An 18,683-nucleotide genomic window follows, 5' to 3' on the forward strand; every position below is an offset into this window, starting at 1 on the left:
GGGAGATGAAATGTCGATTCTAATAGATGTGATGGTGCCTCTTTAAAATTTGGCGCACTGTTCAGACCTGATGTGTACAACATCCTCTCCTCTGGTTGCCGTGTCTCAACCTGGTGGAATAGAGAGACACTTTTCCACACCCCTGCACCTGAATACTCTTGATAAATATTCTGTTAATTAGTCACAATGCTCAAAATGTTTAAGGGATTTTGATTCTTTTTGTGCATTATCTCGAAGTTTAAGTTGTCCTTAAGATCTCAAAGCAGCTAAAATATTTCTGATAGAACAAGCCAATGAAACAATCTTTTCTTCTATCCTAGTATAGTAGTCTTTGTATAAGTACACATTAATCATTTCTCTTTGACTACATTCCTCTGCTGTCAACAAAAACTTGATGCCTGTATGAAGTATGGGGGGACCGAAGTAGCTTATTGAACCTTCACAGTGAAGGAATTTCTGCCAAGTAACTTCTCATGATACTGGTAGTTCATACTGATACCCTCGGTTGCTGCTTATGATGTACGTTAACAAGTTGCTTTGCAAAAATTGGCCTCTTAAAGGAGTCTGTAGTTGATGCTAACCTTATTTTGTTTGTTGGCCTTTGGCAAACTCTTTAGGTGCAGCTGGGTGGTGGCTGGTCCTGTGCAACACTGTGCTAAGCTAATACGCAGAAGCCTGGTTGAAAAGGAGGGAAAAAGTATTAATTTTATATGTCTACTGCTAAAATGGCTTTTTAGTTCAACTCTATAAAAATTCCAGTTGCTGAGTGTCTTGAAGGTATGTGAGCGTGAGTGAGTCTGTCTTGTTTTGCAGAGCCTTGTCAAGTTTTGACTGGTGTGTTTCTGTGGTGGGATTCCTGCCTGGTTCTCAGGGCGGCATATACTCAGAGGAAGAGAGGATTTTCTTCTCTTGTTTTTTGTCAAGTGACTGCTTGGCAAGGCTTTGATTTTTTGCTGTTGTTTTTCTGTTGGGAAATATGACCCATATGAAGTGTATTTTGCTTAGTATGCCCACAACCTATAATTTCAGAGTCTTCTCTATATGTTTTTTCAGCTTAAAGAGAAAAATACAATAATTTTTGCTTTTTATCGTAAGGAAGCTGGTGCTAGGGGAGGTCATCAGTTCTTCTACCTGGGAGTGGACAGTGGTAGCTGGTAAGCAAAGCAGGTTTTTCTGTATTAATTCAGCCATTGCAATCATATGAATGCATTGAAGGAGAAACTGCAATTAAATTTGCTATCAATCAGTCACACCCATCAAGTGTGCTTGATGTTTCATCAAACTTTTTTTCCTGTCAGCCCTATAATTCAGTGTTCTTTTTTTTTGAAGGTGTGGCTGAAAATAAAAGACTGTAAACTGCAGTATAGAAATGCTTGTTTGTACTTCAAAATATTTTTAAACTGTAAAGGTATGTTGGAAGTTTGTCCCTCTTCCCCCTTGCCAAATTACTTTTTCAGACAGTATCTAAAGGCAGAAAGTCCTTTTTTTTAAATTCTTTTTTTTTTTAAGTGTCGGATAAGATTTATGTGCAAGAGAATTGAGAGCTATATTAAAGACTGTGTTACTATCCATCATTTTTAAAGTGGTGTGAACAAAAATAACACTGTGTGTATGTGTGGCTAGATTTGCAATATTGTTAAGGGAGCCAAAATCAAATGTAGCGCATAATGCCAGGGATGACTATTTGGAGTTGCTTCCCCCCCGCCCCGCTGCCTTCTTGGGTCATTGGTCAGTAGCTAGCAAAGATCTGTTGCTGTCTGACAGGTATTCACTGGCTTATGTTAATAAACATTTATAGGTATTTTCATCTGTAGTTTCAGATGCTCATCTGTAGCTAAAAGTAAGGCTCTCTTCTGCCTTCTATCCCAAAAATGTTCTTGCAAATTTTAATAAAGTCTAAGTGGAAAAGGGTGAGGTCTGTGGTCCCATCCCACCGAATGTTTCACTCTCTGGTCTGTTCTGATTTATGGTGCTTTTTTTCCCCTATGTAATAGAGGTAGGCACCTCCCACTCAGCACTGTCACACCAGTCTTTCACCTTTCATCCTACCTTCTGGTGGGATCATTGTCAACAGTCGTGCTTGCTTTTGGTCAGAGGAAAAAGGAACGTGAGGACAGTTTCTTATGTCTATGGGGATTTGGGCTCCACTCAAATCATACACGCATGCTTCCCCATGACAGATGGACATAAAACAAATAGCTTGTCGTTCTGCAGAGGCTCAAGAATACCTACCCGAGACTGAATGCCACCAGAGGTGGACAGAGCTCCAGAAAGATTGTCTGATACTGGGCAGTCAATTAGAGACTTGAATGAAGCACTATCTGTTGTTTAGTATTACAAATAGTTGCATTGAGAGAGGGTAGGAGAAACAAACAGTTTCCACTGTTGGGGGCTGTTGCAGAGGCAAGACAAGATGAAGCAGCAGAAAGGTATAGACCTCTGCGACTTTCCTTTCTGTTACCCATGGCTCAGAAATCTCTCTCCCCCAGTACTTTGGAGTCAGTTTTCAATAGTGTGAGCGAAGGAAGTAAAGTCTCTGGCAGTTACAGGAGCCTTTTTAAGGCTTCACCTAGAATCAAAAGAAACTGTCGAAGAAATTGAGTCTAGAGAAGTTGAATTTGGCTAATTTTCAGAGAGTTGTTCTGTGTTGCATAGGTAAATGATATGAGCTTTGTTGTCTACTGAAGTAACCTGTCTTAAACTTCTAAGTGAATTCTGTGTTTATTCTATGAATATTGAAAAGAAGTTGCCAGGTGGAAAAATTAATCGCCTTTCTTCTTGCATAGATTTCTCCCCTTTCTTCAAAAAATACATGCTTACAGGTTCACGAAGCCACTCCTCCATTGTTAGTTTTATCATCTTCCAACCATATGGTATGTTTTCTTGTATATGCCAAAGAAATGGTACCAAGTCCAGGTGTCGTTCAATGTATCCTCTTGGCTGGCTCGCTCTAAGCCCAGTAGAGCACTTCTGAAAATCAAATCTTTCTCCTTCTATCCACATTTAACCAAGAGCTTTAATGAGGTCTTGCCAAAACCTTTAAAACTGGGAACAATTTAAATTATAGTTGTATGGAACCTCTAAGCCAGGGAAATGAATAATTGCTGGAGACTACTTCTATGACATAGCTTGGTTGTTTTAGTTTAACAGAAGTATAATAGAAGCTTTGCCTTAAGGAGCAAGTCTATACTTAGCTCATTGTAATGCTCTTAGCATGCTTAAATGAGGCTGTTTTATTTTGGTATCTAAAATTCTTTGTTTAAAGTTTCTTTCAAAATCCCTGTCTCGAGTATAAAGGTTTTTGTCACATTAAGTCATTTATATGACTGACAAATAAAATTCAGCATAGAATTGCAATCCCAGAGAAATGATTTTAAAGGAAATAAATCTGAGCAGGAAGATTTAGTATAGGCATCGTAATGCCTTTCCTGCAGTTACTGGGAGCCGGGTTTTGACTACAGACTGCTAGAATCCTGGTGTTGTGGCTGTAAACACTGATTAGTGATATTGAGTTCTTCCCAGGTGTTGAAATTACATGTGCTATTGCAGTGTTAGGAGTTGTTCAAATCCGTCATGAAAAAGGACTTTATAAATAGAAGTGTTTCGGAGAGGTTTGTGCAAATCATGCTCCTTTTAACTAACTCAGTCTGGTGGTTGGATGGCCTTTATTGAAAGTCAGCTTTCTTAAAAAAAGAAAAAACTTGCATCTGAGCAGTAGCCATAGATACTTCAGTTTAAATACAGTTTCCTGCAAACATGGGTTCTTTGTTTTCTTTCTTTTAAACAGCCATTAGGAAGTACCTCTCAGAACCATTGACTGAATGTGTTCTGAAGCTCCTTGATTCATTCAGTATATGAATGACTAATACACATTTGTTTAATGTGTAGGAAAAAAAAAATCATTCTACCAAAGCGTACTCAAGGAGCCTTTTGCATTGCTTGAATGGTTGCTGTCTTCAAAATAAAATTAGAGGCAGCTTAATTTTGGCCCTACAATTGGCTACTTATGATTTTTTTGCTATTATACTCTTTTCACAAATTATGCATTTGCAGTCTTCAGGTGTATCAGTAGTTTAAAAAATGCTTTCTTTTCTTCCAAAAATGTGGGAAACTTACATTACTTTCTTCTGAACCTTTGATCTCAGAGCACCAGAAGTGCAGAAGCTGCAGCAGTGAATCAAGCTTGTTGTTCATCAAGAAGGATGTATCAGTTTCTCAAGTTACTTTTCCTGTTTAAAAGGTTGAAGCTATTGCTGTTTTAGACCAATTGGAGTTCGGAGCCAGCTTCTTCATATAGTAGCATACAAAAGATTATAGTTTAATGGGCTAATCCTGCAAATGGTCAGATGCATGCATAGCTATATTCATGTTAATAGTTCTCTTAAATATAAAACAGGACAAGTGGAAATAGCAGTTGTTAGTAAACAAGGGGAAAGATCACAGGATGGCTATCAGGTGCCTTGCTGGTTTGATAGTGTATGAGGTTTAGAGCTAAAACTCAGAAAAACATCCTATGAGTCGTCAAGTGGTAGCGAGAATGACTGGGTAAAAGAGCAGGACTGAAAAAAAGAGAGATTGATCAAAATAGAGAAATGGGGCAGGGACTCTGGCTGGCATCCTCTTTACTGGCTAGGAATCTGCTCTAAACACTATTAGGGAATGTAATTATATCATAATTATTTCTCAGCTGTGCCTTTTGTCTAATTATATGCAAGTTTAAAACTATTATTTTGGCAACTTTGTATAAATATTGTCAAAGTACTCTGCATTTTGTTCTTCCCAGCAGCCAAGATATCAGAACTAGCGTAGATGTTTTCACTTTGTTTTGTTTTGGGTTTGTGTGCTGTTCTGGGCGTGTGTATGCACACATGCTGTATGTATTTCCTACTATTAAAGATAAAGGAACCTTGGTGACTTTTGTTGTTATCTCTCTAATGAAGCATGAAGTCTGGGTACCAACAACAATAAAAGTAAATATTGCTGGGAGATAAGGAGTAAGTCCAGGGTTTCTTTTCAATCACCACTTACACTTCTTTCCATAGGCACTGACTTCTGACTGCTGTTTGCTCCTTTTCTAGGCAAATCTTGCTCAACTACTGAGTGAGGCTCAAGATCGAAATAAACATCTTGGAGAAGAGATTAGGGAGCTTCAACAGAGACTGGGAGAAGTACAAGGGGACAATAAGGTATTATAAACTTTTGTTATCAGGAAATGGCATGGAATGTTTAAACTGGGCTGGAGTTTTGCATTTACTTCTCAAGAAAACAAATAAAACAATGGGTTGCAGAACTTCTAGAATACTTGGATTACAATAAATGCTCAAAACATTCATAAAAGAATTGTAAGCTTGTATAGGATACCAGTAAGTGCAGCTTATTATATTTTTTTAATGCTACTTTTGCTCTGTTGTCATTACTATGTATTTTGTACTTAGCCTTGTTTTAATGATCTCAGACTTACTTTCTCTCTCTCTCTCCCCCTTCTCTCTCTCCCCCTTCTCTCTCCCCCCCTTCTCTCTCCCCCCCTTCTCTCTTTCTCCCTTCTCTCTCCTTTCTCCGCTCTCTCCTTCTTTGTCTCTTTGTCTCTTTCTTTGTCTCTTTCTCTCTCTCTCTGTGGTATTTCCTCTTACAAATAAGTCCAGATAAGCATTTCTTCTTCATCATGTGATAATTTTCAATTTTTGCAATGAAAATGCAAAATTTTAGTAGATGATAAAACCAGGGGAGGCATAATTTTTCCCTTCAAAAATATGGAGCAGGTGATCACAGATATATATAGTGAGTTTTGTATTAAGCCCTCATCCTATTACCCTTACATAACTAATACATTTTATTGCTAAATTTAGCAAGTTATATGGAACATTGCTCAAAATCTGCCATTTGGTATTAATCAAACTCCTGTTGTCTCTGTTAATTGAAATATTTAAACTCAAGCCAAATGTGTGTAACATTCACAGCTGGAGCTGTATGCAGAAGTACATTCAGAGATCAAACTAGAGAGAGGTTGAATTTGAGAGTCGAGGTGGTTAACGAAGTAAAAAATGAAACAAGTAATGAATGATAACTTCCCTACCTCAACTACAGTTTTAAAGTTATGGGATTTAAAAATGTGAATAAAAATGATGCGGCTTTTAATTATTCAAGTGGCTTTTTTCTTTCCATTTAAGTTCATTTCATTTTACTTATTTTAAACATAAATATATTGAGATAATGCAGTTTTATTCATTGTTTATCACAAAGGACTTCCTTGAAGGTATGCAGGGAGCTGGGAAAGGGTCAAGTGAGACCTAAATTTGTAGTATGCATAGCATTCAGTGTAACTTGCTCAAGCCTTCAAAGACCAGCTTCCCCAGTGTTTCTCTTCATTTGCATGTTGTTGTTTGAACTATATGACAGCGTGGAAGGCAGTGCCTTGCAGTTCTCCAGTACCAATATTATGCCACACAGCCTTTCCCAAGCCAATCCTGAACAGATGCCAAGGGTTTGTTAGTACAAACAGAACACAAAGGTAGTTCAACTACAACATATTTAAATATCAAGGTTATGTACCTATTCCAATGCCTTGTAACAATATGATCTCAGTAACGCAGAGCTGCCTACTTTGTGCTTGAACTGGCTTTGTTTAGATTTGCCTTTGCGGGTTAACTTGATATTAGCTGGTCATCTTTGTGACATCTGCATTCTCGGCATGAATTTGAGTTCATGACCCTCATAAGGAATGGAAAAATACAAAAAGAGTTATTCTGCCCCTCTCCAAAAGGTGCAAAATGATGCATCACTAAATGAAGAGGGGGAGGAAAGAACTGCATCAGACGGGGATTAATTTAGAGTAGGATTTTCATTTTTGGAACACATTCTTTACTTTCCTAGTAAATGAGAAATAGAGCTTATTTTAGAGTCAGGTTGCTGTTTTTTGAAGTGCCTAAAAAAGCACCACCATCTCTCTGAGGGATTTAACGCTCTCCTCCTGTGTCAGATCTTGCTCCCTTCTAGCTTTGGTGATAAAATTCTAGGCTTGTTCCCGAAGCCATTCTGTTCTGCTCATCAGTTCTCCTGTACTGGCAGCTGGGTTACTTCAGGCGCTGGAGTCCAGATAATGCATGGTATATACAAAACCAAAGAACTATAATAATTTGCTTGTTCTTACATTTTTCCCCTGCATTCTTCTTTCTGCTTTTTCCAAAGTGAGGGAGGGCATCCTGCCCAGCTGGTCTACGTCAACCTTACTTCTGGCAAGAGATGAACAAACAGCTGCTTTTGCAGCAAGTGAAGCTGCTTATGGATGAACAATTCTGCCTGTGTCTGAGCAGGGGTGACTCATGCAGGCTTTGTCACTGAGTGGCAAGAGCTTTGTAGGACTAAAAAAGAAAAAAACTCTAAATATCACACATTAGCTCTATTGATAAGGAATTGTTTTGATAGCTTGACTTGTTTTTCACCGCTTTAATGTTTGCTACTAGCAGGATACAGTCACTTGAATTAGCAAGACCTTAAACTGGTGACATTTTACTTGTTGTTGAAACCGTGTTAAGTACGTCATCAGTTAGGCAATAACAAATTACTTGCATTTGGTTTAACTGGCCTAATTTTTTCCTTTAATTTCAGCTAGAATTCTGTTGGCACGAATAATAAAACTTCTTCAGGCAGTCTCTGGAAGGATTTGTTGCTGCAGTTTCAGAAATACAGCAATAGCTAGACTGCAGTGCTCCAGCAACAGATATCTAAGGCTATTTATTTTTGTGATTGATCACAATCTCTTATCAACTCTGACACATCAAAACTATTCTATGTTTATGATAGTTATTTGTAAATTTTTTTCCTTCCTAATGTTGTGGCAACAATGCTTGGAGAGCAATTACGGAAACTTAGAGGCGGATAGTTAGGAAATATAATTCTCTCCTGTAAAAGGGTGAAAATGGAAAGCATAAGAGAAACTGGAGGTTTCTGGAAGACTTGATGACTCAGTTGCCTTCACTTGAATTCCTGCCCACACAAAGAAATCGTTTTGTAAGCTGTCGAGGGCAGTGCTAAGCGAGAGGAAGATGCATGGAAAACAATGGCTGCGGTATTACTGACAGTTTGTTATTATAAGGCAGACAATCATTCATACAGCAACAGCACGAAATGTTAAATGTGGTGCATATGTTTTGGCAGAACTGGGACTTAAGGTAGCAAATTTGCATAGTTCTGGTCCACTTTTTGAGATTTTGTAGGCAACGTGATGAAGGCAGTTGCTGTCAGTGACTGTGGCTAAACACGATGGTTTCTGCCTTCCATGAGGAATTTACTGGCTGTGCTTGTTTCCCTTTTCCTTCTGCATGTTTTATCGATAATCAGGAATGTACAGCTTTGGCACAGGCATTGTCTGCGGACTCCTAGCCTGCACAGCAGCTATTGCTGTGAAGCCTGTTTGGGGCATTGTGGGGCTGCTACCGAGTTGCTACCTTATAAATAATTATTTTAGCTGACAGTGATTAAGAAAAAGCTGTGATATGAAAATAATAAAGACTAGTGGCTTGCAGCATTGGATTGTTTTGGTTAACAGTCTATGGGTTCTTGACAAACAGGAGCTGTCTCTGGTAAGGTGCCGTTAATTTCAGCCCACTCTGCCGTGGATGCTGTTCCCAGGGTCCTGAGGGGTAGTGTTAACCTATTCTCTAGCTGCAAAATGAAGTTGAGCGGCCCTTTCCTCAGTGATTTCTGAATGACAGAAATAAAAATACACCAGCCAGAGGGCAGATGTATAAAGTTTATAACAAAGCACTAATATATGAAATAAACCCTTAACCCTCTGGCATAACACTTAGTGTCTCTCTGGGTCATAGCATTTTCAGGGGAGAATTTTATAGCAGGTGGTGCTGCCTCATGAGACGTTCGCAATGCAGAATTAAAGGACTTGGCCTGTTCTGCCCTGTCAACTCTCTGATTGGCCAGCTGTCTGGAAGAAGCACTCTGTCATTTTACGGATTGGTATTTTACTTTATGTATGTTTATAATGCTGCGTTTACTGGGTGAATTTGGATTTCCGAAGCATTCTTTTCATAAGACTTCATACCTATTTTTTTCGCCTCAAAATTAATAGTAAATAAAGAGTTCTCCTTTTATTGGCAGACTGTTTTGACCTTGCAAGTAATAATTGCTTGCAGTTATAATTGCATCTTATGCCTCACCCCCTCCCGGGCTGGAGGAGAGTTGGTCATAGCGCATGAGTCACAGCTCTGATCCAGTTCCCAGCCTGGTACGCAGGAGTTCTGCTCTGCTGCAGGCATTGGAGGCATTGGTAAAGTGTGATTCCCCTTCCCGTTTCCAGTTTTTCTGAGCACAATTAAGTTCTCAAAATGTTATTACATTTTTTTCTTACTGCCTTTCTCACTAGCAAGAGATTCTAGAAATTAAATTAATCTAACTGAATTAAATCATGTTACCATACCTTTTGTTCATCAGCCTTTTAGCATTTAAAAAAAATAGTCCCATAGCTGTGAAGCTATTCCAGGATTTGCTAGTTGCCTTTTTGACTTATTTGTTTTGATAAAGAAATTAATAGGAATTATATCTCCTAGGATCCATTCAGCCTTACTAACTGTTCAGTGGTTTGTACTTTCCCTGTGGGAATAGGGAAATTTAGTCTGCCAAAACCAGTTACTTTTGGGGGCACAGCTTCCCCTGAACAGGTGAACTACTTATCAGAAGAAGTTGTACTAGCTTCAGTAACCTGCACTGAACTGGAGCTGAAATAAGTGGGGAGGATGATTTTGATAGTCTGTCTTGCATCAGCAGGATTTTAATTGGCACATTGCAGCTATGGTGACTGGCATCCCATAAATACCAAAGATAGATTTTAATGTACAATCTTCTACTTCAGAAGATTGATTTTTTCCTAACTCTGCAATATAATGATGTACATTAATTCCTTGGTGCAGTCAAAGATACGGGGAAAGTCAGGCTGCTTATTGTGGTGGATTTCTGTAGTCTCTGTGGAGCTCCTACAAATGAGACCACGGGGAGGCAACACTTTTGCCTAGTGGTGCTCAGTATAAACAACTGTAAATGCTGAATGCCTTATAGACTATTATTTTAGTACTCTATGATTCTTGAAATGTAGTTGCTTTTTGCTTTCGATATTGAACATAACTGTATTAAGTCAGACTGTTTTCAGCAGTCACAATGCTCATGAGTTCATTAGCTGTCTGAGCATTTTGGCCAAGTCTTTTTTGTTGTTGGCCCGTTTTTTTGTTTTTAACATGAATTAACTTTTGTGAGTAGATGAAAAAAATAATGCACAAGCAAATGTATTAGCAGCTGTTAATGCGAATTCTGCATTGATGTAGCGCAGTGGGATTTTAAGTCGTATCAGTAAAATGAAGCTGGGCAAGCCACTTCATGCCTTTTTATTCTTAACTAGGAAGAGTTCTCTGCTGCAGCAGATTTTAAGATTTATATGTGAAAGTGGCTTTCTGAGAATTCTCTAGTTTTAATCTGGCCGGCATTAGTTCCTGTCACTCCTAAAAAACATTGACCACGTGTCTGTGTTTACTTGGTCTTTCATCATTTGTATACTCTGGTGACTATTGTTAGAGGGTCTAATTCAGCTCCTGTTGATGCTTTGAGTGTTTGACTGGAATTTTTCGCTGAGAACAGGATTGAGCCTTCAACTCAGAAAATTCCCTCTGGTTTAAATAATACCAGCTGTTTGGCCTGGAAGAGATGAAATCTATGACAGCTTTACTCTTTCTAATGCAGATGTACTCTAATGCTACAGCCTCTGTTCTCTTGCTTACCGAATCTGTTTTTGTAAGCGCAGCTCCTTCGAATGACAATAGCAAAGCAAAGACTTGGAGATGATGAAGTTGGGGCTCGCCACTTTGCAGCACATGAACGGGAGGACCTTGTTCAACAACTGGAGAAGGCTCGAGAACAAGTAATAACTAAATGGGCTTATACTGTAATGTTTTACAGAGGTGGTGCAGTACCAAGCAAATAACTGCTTCTCTTGTGTTTGGAGGGCTGGTAGCTGATTAACGTTGCAAATAGTGGTGAAGGTGTTCATATTGAGCACTAACTTAAACATGCATATGTGGTTAGAGTGAGTTTCCTAATCTCAGGAATTCCTTCTCTAGATTCTCCTCTTTTTATAACGTGCAGCAACAACTTGTGACAGTTGAATATTGTCAATGAATGTCAATGAAAGAGTCTCCTTAGTGAAAGCTGTTATAAGTATTCAACACAATATGTGGTGGCTGATGCATCTCGTAAAGATATTCTCTGAATAAAATTTTCTGTAGAAGTGTTGTTAGTCTCCTCTTCCTCCTGCCTCCTAGCTATTTCTTCCCCTCTTTTGAAAAATTCTTGCATCAGGCATCTTTTTTGCACCTCAAGTCTGTATTAGTACTATGTACCATGCAGCATCCAATTCATCAGACTCTTTCCCTAATACCAATACATAGCTTTCTGGACAATTTTGGGGGTTTGTGTTCTCTGTTGTTCCCACACTCCTTCCTACCAATGACAGTTCCACGCTGAATGAGCCATTCTGTGATCCAAGAAGAGGTGCGTATTTCTTGTTTTTCAGTCCTCACTCAAGCGCAGCGCGGCTTTAGCTTACCAGAAGGACTGTTGGCTGCACTTGGTCTTCTTGCAGTGTGATTCTCTCTGGTATCTCTGTTCCCAAGCTTTCGCTCTCTCTGTCCATCACCTGGCCTCTTTTCACATGGTGTTCTGTTGTCCTTCCTGGCTTTTCAGTGTTTTCTGAGGTGCCAGTGGAGACTTCTCAACTCATTGCTGACTTTACTCACAGTCTTCCTCTCCTTGGAAGTTTGAAGCTCTTTGTCCTTGAGTATGTTTCATGCTGGACGCTTTCACCCTTTTGCTTAATAGCAAAGCTCACCCTGTCAACTCCATGCTGGCTTATTTTGTACTTTCCTCAGTTGTTCTTCCTATTCTTTGGAACTTCATTGCTCGAAGTCCCATAATTAGTATAAATTCCCCCTTACAGACTTTTTCTTCATCCTCCAAATTTGCCAAATTCTTATTCAGTTAAGTTCATTCCTGGAGTCCTAGAAATTGCATACTAAAACCAGCTTCATATGTTTGTAGCAGAATTATAGTATGGATTAAGGTTTCTTTTCTTGTTACATTTTAGTTTTTTTCTAGAACTTTTGTAAAACAAGTCTAACTGCTAAAGTTACTTAACTTCAAATTAATGAAATAATGCCAAAATAGAGTAAAAGTACCAGGGGTTATGAGCTTCAGAAAGACTTTTGACTGTCCAAAATCAATCCTGTTCAAACATGCAGTGCTTATTGCTGTTTTCAGTTTGTTTAAACTTCAAAATAGTCATACAGCTCTCCTTTCTTCTCAGATTGAGACTCTGAGATACGATCTTCAGGCTGCACTGGATGAGTTACAGGATGTGAAAGAGGAACGCTCTTTTTACCAAGATAAGTCTGACAGACTAAACCAAGAGCTTAACCATGTCTTAGGAGGGCATGCAAACCGTATCATCGACGTAGATGCTCTGTGTATGGAGAACAGGTGAGTGCATTGCAAACCTTAGTGTTTCCGTAGAACAAGCAGTATATTGCTTTAACAGGAGCATCAGGAAGTCAGTCACAACAAAACTTTAAAGAAAATATATCCAAGAATAAAAGTTAAGAGATTTTTGTAATCTGTCTTGTCTGTTTTGTTTGTATTGTAGCTAACCATCAAATAATATTGAGAAAGTCAGCTACAGGAAATTACCAATGTTTTATTTGGCTACAGAGATGTCAGTGATATTCCCAAATAGAGCTAAACACAGAAAAGGAAGAGAAGCACAGACCTTTTTATTCCCATCACTGGCACCAAAAGCAAGAATATTAAAAATCGGTGTCTTCAGAAACTCATAGTTAGCTGTAATGGGCTAATCCTGGATTGGGAACAGGGACTTTTTGTACCCTGAGCTTCAGACATAATTGTCACCACAGGGAGAGGTTGTCAACATGGAGTGATTTGCCAACAAAAGTTGCTAGTGAAATCACCCATGTAGATATTCTTGCCACTTCCTTGGGAAAAGAATGTGTTCTGTGGTCTCTGCTAAGGATGAGAGAGAGGAGTCACTGACAGAGCCATAGCAAGTACCTTCCTTAATGTCAACAATTACCTTAAAGCGAAAGAGATCTTGTAAGACACTATCTGTTTACAGAGACTTATGCTTCGGGCAAGAAAGCGTAATACCAAAGGCGTTACTTCTTCCCAGCAACTCCAGGGTTTTTTTCTGTTTTGCGTGGCCTACAGAGTTCTGTATCAACTTAAGACCCCTGCTGCCCTGACAGCGCTATGATTTTTTTCTCTAAAATAGTTAAATTGTCACAAACCCTAATACAGCTGCAGTTGCGCTACATGAAAGAGGATATTTTATAAACCCTTTATAAATGAAAAATATATTTTCCTATGTGGAAACAGCTGTCTAATCCAAGTGCATAAACTCTATTAGGAAGAACTGTACTGTTTCAGTTAACTGTATACCATTTTTCAACTATACTGTTAAATTTTCTACTTTGTGATTGCTAATGAGAAGTGCCATGTAAGTGATGGATATTGCAATGCAAAAATTCTGCATAGTTGAGTCTTGTGTTGACATATATACAAATCTTCATGCGTCCATCTCACAAACCTTCAACTACAGAGGACACGAATAAATGCTTCCTGACTATTTCCTCTAGACATAAAGATATCCTTTTAGCTTCCCTCCCCAAAAACCTGAGGACCTATATAAAATGGTTGTGCAGCATGCTTGACAAATCTAACACAAGGGCAGCCTCCTTTTCTGATGCAATTTGTTTCCCTACTTAAAGTTTTATGGGGTCAAGAGCAGTAAGATTTTGTTATTTTATCCCTCAAAAAACTGCAGAGGGAAAAGAACTCTCAGTAGTTCAAAGAGAGGACATGCAAAATAGTAAAGAGGAGCGCTTGAGGCATTACTTGAAGGTAACATGAAGTAAAGGATTACATTTCTTTTTCAGGTATCTTCAAGAGAGATTAAAACAACTTCAAGAGGAAGTCAACCTTCTTAAGTCTAATATTACTAAATATAAGGTAAGATCCTTGCAGATACATGCAGTGTATCATCTGAACTGTGCTTTGTTGTTTGTGGAGGTTATTGTTCATTCTTATGTTCATATGCATTTAAAGAACAAAACTGTGCCTTCAAAGAAAAATCCGCCATTAACATTCTGACAATATTAGTATGTATACATATTACATGCTCAGTCTTCCTTGTAGGCTTCTTAGCTGATGTAGTACAAAGGGATACCCATTAAGAGTATTTTGACAAATGAATTAAATACCTTTTTTTAAGTTCTGTGGGGGGACCTCCTCCTGCTGGGGAGGGTGATCAGCCTCCCAGCCTGCTGGTAGGTGAAACGTAGCAGGTCACGCAGTGTGTGGTGAATGGCTGCGACTCTGTTGCCATCACAAGCAGCTCTTGTCTCCCTCTACCCTAATGGCTGCCCTGTTTCTTCATGTGTCTTAATGATTGCTAAGTCTTCATTGTTCTTCCGTTCCTGGGTTAAGATATATGCTGTTTTGCATGAAACCTTGACGACTGAATCCTGAGGGCAAAATATTCTTGCTCTTCCCTGAAGTCAAGCACTCTGTTTTCTTCTGCAAGTGATTCTGGGGTGTGGAAGGGGAGGGCTGCTTGTCAGGGCATGAGAAGGGTGGTCTTAGGACTGTCAATAGGACTTCTTAACCATTTAGGTCACTGTGAAGCAGTCACAGCACTAATTGCTTTTTTGTGCATGGGCAAAGCTCTTCAAAGTACCAAGTTCATTTCTGCGTCCGTTCACACTTATGACTCGAGTCTCTCAGAGTGTCAGTTAGCTTATTGGTGAGAACTGAGCATCTTGGTGGTCTGGTGGGTTTCACAGAACTGTAATTGTTTTGGAAGAGCTGGACTTCTGTAGCAGGGTCATTCTGCTGATAATTCCTCAAAGTCAGTATTTGCTACTAAAAGGGCTTGTAGAAACTCTGATAGAGGAATTTGAGCTTTCCCTTTGAAGCCTATCCAAAGAAATGGTGGGGAAAGTCCAATTTTGTTCCCAACTGATATTCTCTACAGGATACTGCAGTATCTTCACTGGCACTCAGCAGATTATTAAAAAATAGGCAAGTCTTAAAAATGCATTGGGGGAGTGGGTGGGAGAGACTACAATAAAGTGATTGCAATGAGACAGAATGAGTCTTCATAACGTTGCAAAGACTGTTTTGGCTGGAGAATAATACTCTAGGAGAGTCACACTCCCATAGGTTACTATGGGTGTAAGCTCCAGGCCCTGCAGAGTTGTTCTGAGACCAAAATCCAAAAGATTCTTTACTCCTAATGAAAGGATTTGTTGGCTACTGTTTTTCTAAATAAGATATTTGTTGTTTCCTTAGAATGCACTAGAGAGACGAAAAAATTCAAAGACTCATAGTAGATCCAGTAGCAGTGCTCTGACTGGAGTCCTGTCTGCAAAGCAAGGTATTACGTAAATGCAGCATGGTGTTGCGTATCTCCTTTAATTCCTTCCATTTTACCTCTTAATTTCAGTAATCCTTTCCTCACCAACCAAACCAAAACCTTTCTTCTCTTTCCTGTTTATTATCATGTGCTAATTTTCATCCTTTTCTCAGTTGACTTGACAATATAAAATTTGCCTCTTGAGTACTGCTTCTCCTTTTGTTACTCTTTTGCCATTAATCTTCTCCCCCGTCAGTTTTAGCAATTTTTTTTTTAATCTCTAAACCCCTCTGCAACCTTGACCCTGACAAATCACTTCTTTATTCATCTCTCTGCTCTGCTAACAATGGCAATCACAATTCATATTCCAATGAAAAACAGACTGGGTGGTAGAGGAGGGGCCCCAAGTCAGGTTTTCTGCTCATAGTCTTGGAAGCTTTTACATTCAGATGTTTTGCAGGAAATCCTTTTGTCCCATATTTCTTCATGGGATTGCAAAATGCAGTAATTTCTTTTTCCCCCTTCAAACAAAATATCAAAATTAGGAAAGAAAGAAAATTCTTTCAGCCAAAGAGGATACCTGGCACCCTACTGTTTAGGTGTTGGTGTATTCATACGCACGCACAAGATCAGTAGCATTTGTCATGGTAGGTTGAAACTCGCTTCTCTGTTTTTGACTTCTCTTCTGTCCTCTTCTCCATGTACTTGTGTACATATATATATATAAAAATGTACTTGTGTACATATATATATATATATATAAAGAAGAGGCAGAGCCACATTTTAGTTACAGAAGTTAATGATACTAGTGAACTTCTTGATGTGGTTGAGAGGTACAGGCTCTAAGCTGCAGAGGAAGAGTTCATGGGTGACTGTATTTTCACATCAGTGTTAAATAACCTGAAGGATATCATAATTCTAGAAAGTAATATAAAAGCTTCCTTGTGGGTTTATATTTTAATGTAAGTGGGAGAGAAATGACTGATTTTTACCAATCTGTAGGCCTGTAGAAGAATGAGTTTGTTTCCTTCTGAACAAAAATAATTTTCCAAAAGCAGAATTAAGTTAACATAAGATGTGTCTGCCTATACTTGTTCTGGCATTTGCTGTGGAAGAACGATCGGTTTAGAAAGCCACCATCTTTATGCCAGCTAAAGATTGTATTTCTGGTCTTTTGGCTTTGTTTGTTAATTGAAGGAAAAAAATATGTATTCATTTAAGTAACGAGCGTAGTTCTTTAATGCTAAGTAAATGTTTGTGTCTCATCTCTGTGCCTGAGAAGCCAAAACTCATTTGTGTTTTTAACATTATAGTCCAAGAGTTGTTGTCGGAGGATCATGGATGTAGCCTACCAGCCACACCACAGTCCATTTCAGATCTCAAATCACTGGCCACTGCATTGCTGGAAACTATCCATGAAAAAAACATGGTCATACAACACCAAAGGCAAACCAACAAGTAGGTAGCATGACTTCTAAGTAAAATAGAACTTAACAAGCTATGGAAAAGTCACAGTTTTGGGGGAGTTTCAGGGAAATGGGAAGGAAGGTCCATTTTCACAGAAAAATCATTGTCGTTGTTAACTGGTGGGTTCTTTAGTTTTTAAGATCAGGTATGTGTTTAGAGAAAAATCACGTTTTTGCGGTAAAGTCTGGGGTTGACAGAGGCCTGTCTGCCTCTGCTAGGCAAGGATTGGTTTGCTGCTCAGGTTTAAGACAAACCATAACACAGGGGGGACTTCTGGCAGGTAGTCTGTAGGGAGGGCTAAAGAAAAGCTGCTGGGACGAAGGACATCCTTGAACTGGAGGAGAAGATATGTGATAATTGGTTGTTAATTTAGGAATTTGCTAATGAACACTGGTGGGAGTAGTAAAGGTTGCACCTAGGAAAGGGTCTGAAAAGATCTAGTGTAACATTTGTCACAGGCTAGTGGCCTATGTGTCATACAAATGATAGCTGTTGCTCCTATAGTTACTTTGCCAAAAGTTGTAGGAGGTAAACATAGTTGGATTGCTACTATATGATTTTTTTGAAAAATCTGAACTGAACTTTCAAGGAGAATTTGTTTACTCTTAGCTGTGCTACTCATCAGTAGAACTCTTTGTGTCTCGCACAGCTCCTATCATGGCAGAATATAATAATTTTTGACACATTTTCTGACATTCTGATATTATTGTCCGTATACAGTGTATGAAAATCAGAGCTAGGAAGTGTTCCTTGATTCTGTGCTCAGTTTCCCCCCCCCCCCCCCTTTTTTTTTTTTGTTAACACTGAGTCACTACTGGTAATCAGAGGTTTATTCAGGCTTCTCAAAAGCACATCAGGACCAGATGCCAGAAACAGGCAGACATCTTTCACGAAAGGAAGGAGTAGTACTGAAGTAAACTGTATTGCACTAGAATAGATGATTCATTTTGAAAATTGATAACTCTGGTACTAGGCAGGCTCCATTGCATAATTCTTAGTGATGTGGCAACAGAAGTGGAAGAGCAGTTTATAGCCACTCTTAATACTCTTGAGAAAGCATATGCCCAATCAGCTAAAGGAGACTAAAGCAGTGAAAATGTAGCCCAGATCTAGCTGAGGCAGCTCAGTCAATTCATGTCTGTAATGCAATGTCATGTAATGCAAGAGCAGTTCCTGCACTGAGCAGTGCTAGTGAAGGGTTAACACCTGCTTACTGCCCTCTTACTGCTAATGTAACGTCAGAAGGAAAACATCCAGAGAATAACTTTTGTTATTCCACGTATAACCAATCTTTGCCTTTTACATCCTGGTACTGTATCATTACCCGATGTTGGAGTTTGCATACCTTTGCCTATAACCATAGCAAACGTCTGTCTTAATTTTTTAACTCTCTTTGATCACATACAGTCTCTTGCATCTCTCAAATGTATCATTGCAATGATGGCTTTACTTTCTGATACCACTGTCTCTGCTTTCAGGTATTGAGTATGGGTTTTCTTGAGATAAACCTTCACAAGGAGATACGATTCTTTTATCTGCATGCCCAACTGGTCATATATGGCCACAGGAGTAGAGACTGGATGCGTGCACAAACTAGTAGTCTGTGCCCAATAGAAGATCAGATCTTAGAGGGAGGTGGCAGTCCACATCTCTCCCAGGTCAGGAGTGTGCTCAGAGCTGTAGTGTTGTGTTCAGTTCAGGATGCTTCAGGGAAAAAAAAAGGAAAGACAAATCCTAG

The 18,683-nt window shown here is 39.0% G+C and overlaps 1 protein-coding gene across 8 annotated transcripts in view; it reads left to right on the top strand.

Moving 5' to 3' along the window:
• CCDC149 (coiled-coil domain containing 149) overlaps window positions 1–18,683 on the top strand; it is a 57,231-nt gene that overhangs the window by 15,444 nt on the left and 23,104 nt on the right. For 7 of the 8 annotated variants that reach the window (XR_014228615.1, XR_014228616.1, XR_014228617.1 and 4 more), the window contains 6 exons: window positions 5,079–5,186; window positions 10,802–10,918; window positions 12,359–12,531; window positions 14,001–14,073; window positions 15,415–15,499; window positions 16,792–16,936. Coding sequence is in view for 5 of the 8 variants with exons in the window: in XM_082316019.1 (XP_082172145.1) it covers window positions 5,079–5,186; window positions 10,802–10,918; window positions 12,359–12,531; window positions 14,001–14,073; window positions 15,415–15,499; window positions 16,792–16,936 (701 nt within the window). In the remaining 3 variants the exon portion in view is untranslated. The remainder of the gene's footprint in view (window positions 1–5,078; window positions 5,187–10,801; window positions 10,919–12,358; window positions 12,532–14,000; window positions 14,074–15,414; window positions 15,500–16,791; window positions 16,937–18,683) is intronic. The other variant, XM_082316022.1, reaches the window with a different exon arrangement.

The sequence above is a fragment of the Platalea leucorodia genome (genome assembly GCF_965183815.1).
Source record: "Platalea leucorodia genome assembly, chromosome: 6".
NCBI classification, from domain to species: Eukaryota; Metazoa; Chordata; class Aves; order Pelecaniformes; family Threskiornithidae; genus Platalea; species Platalea leucorodia.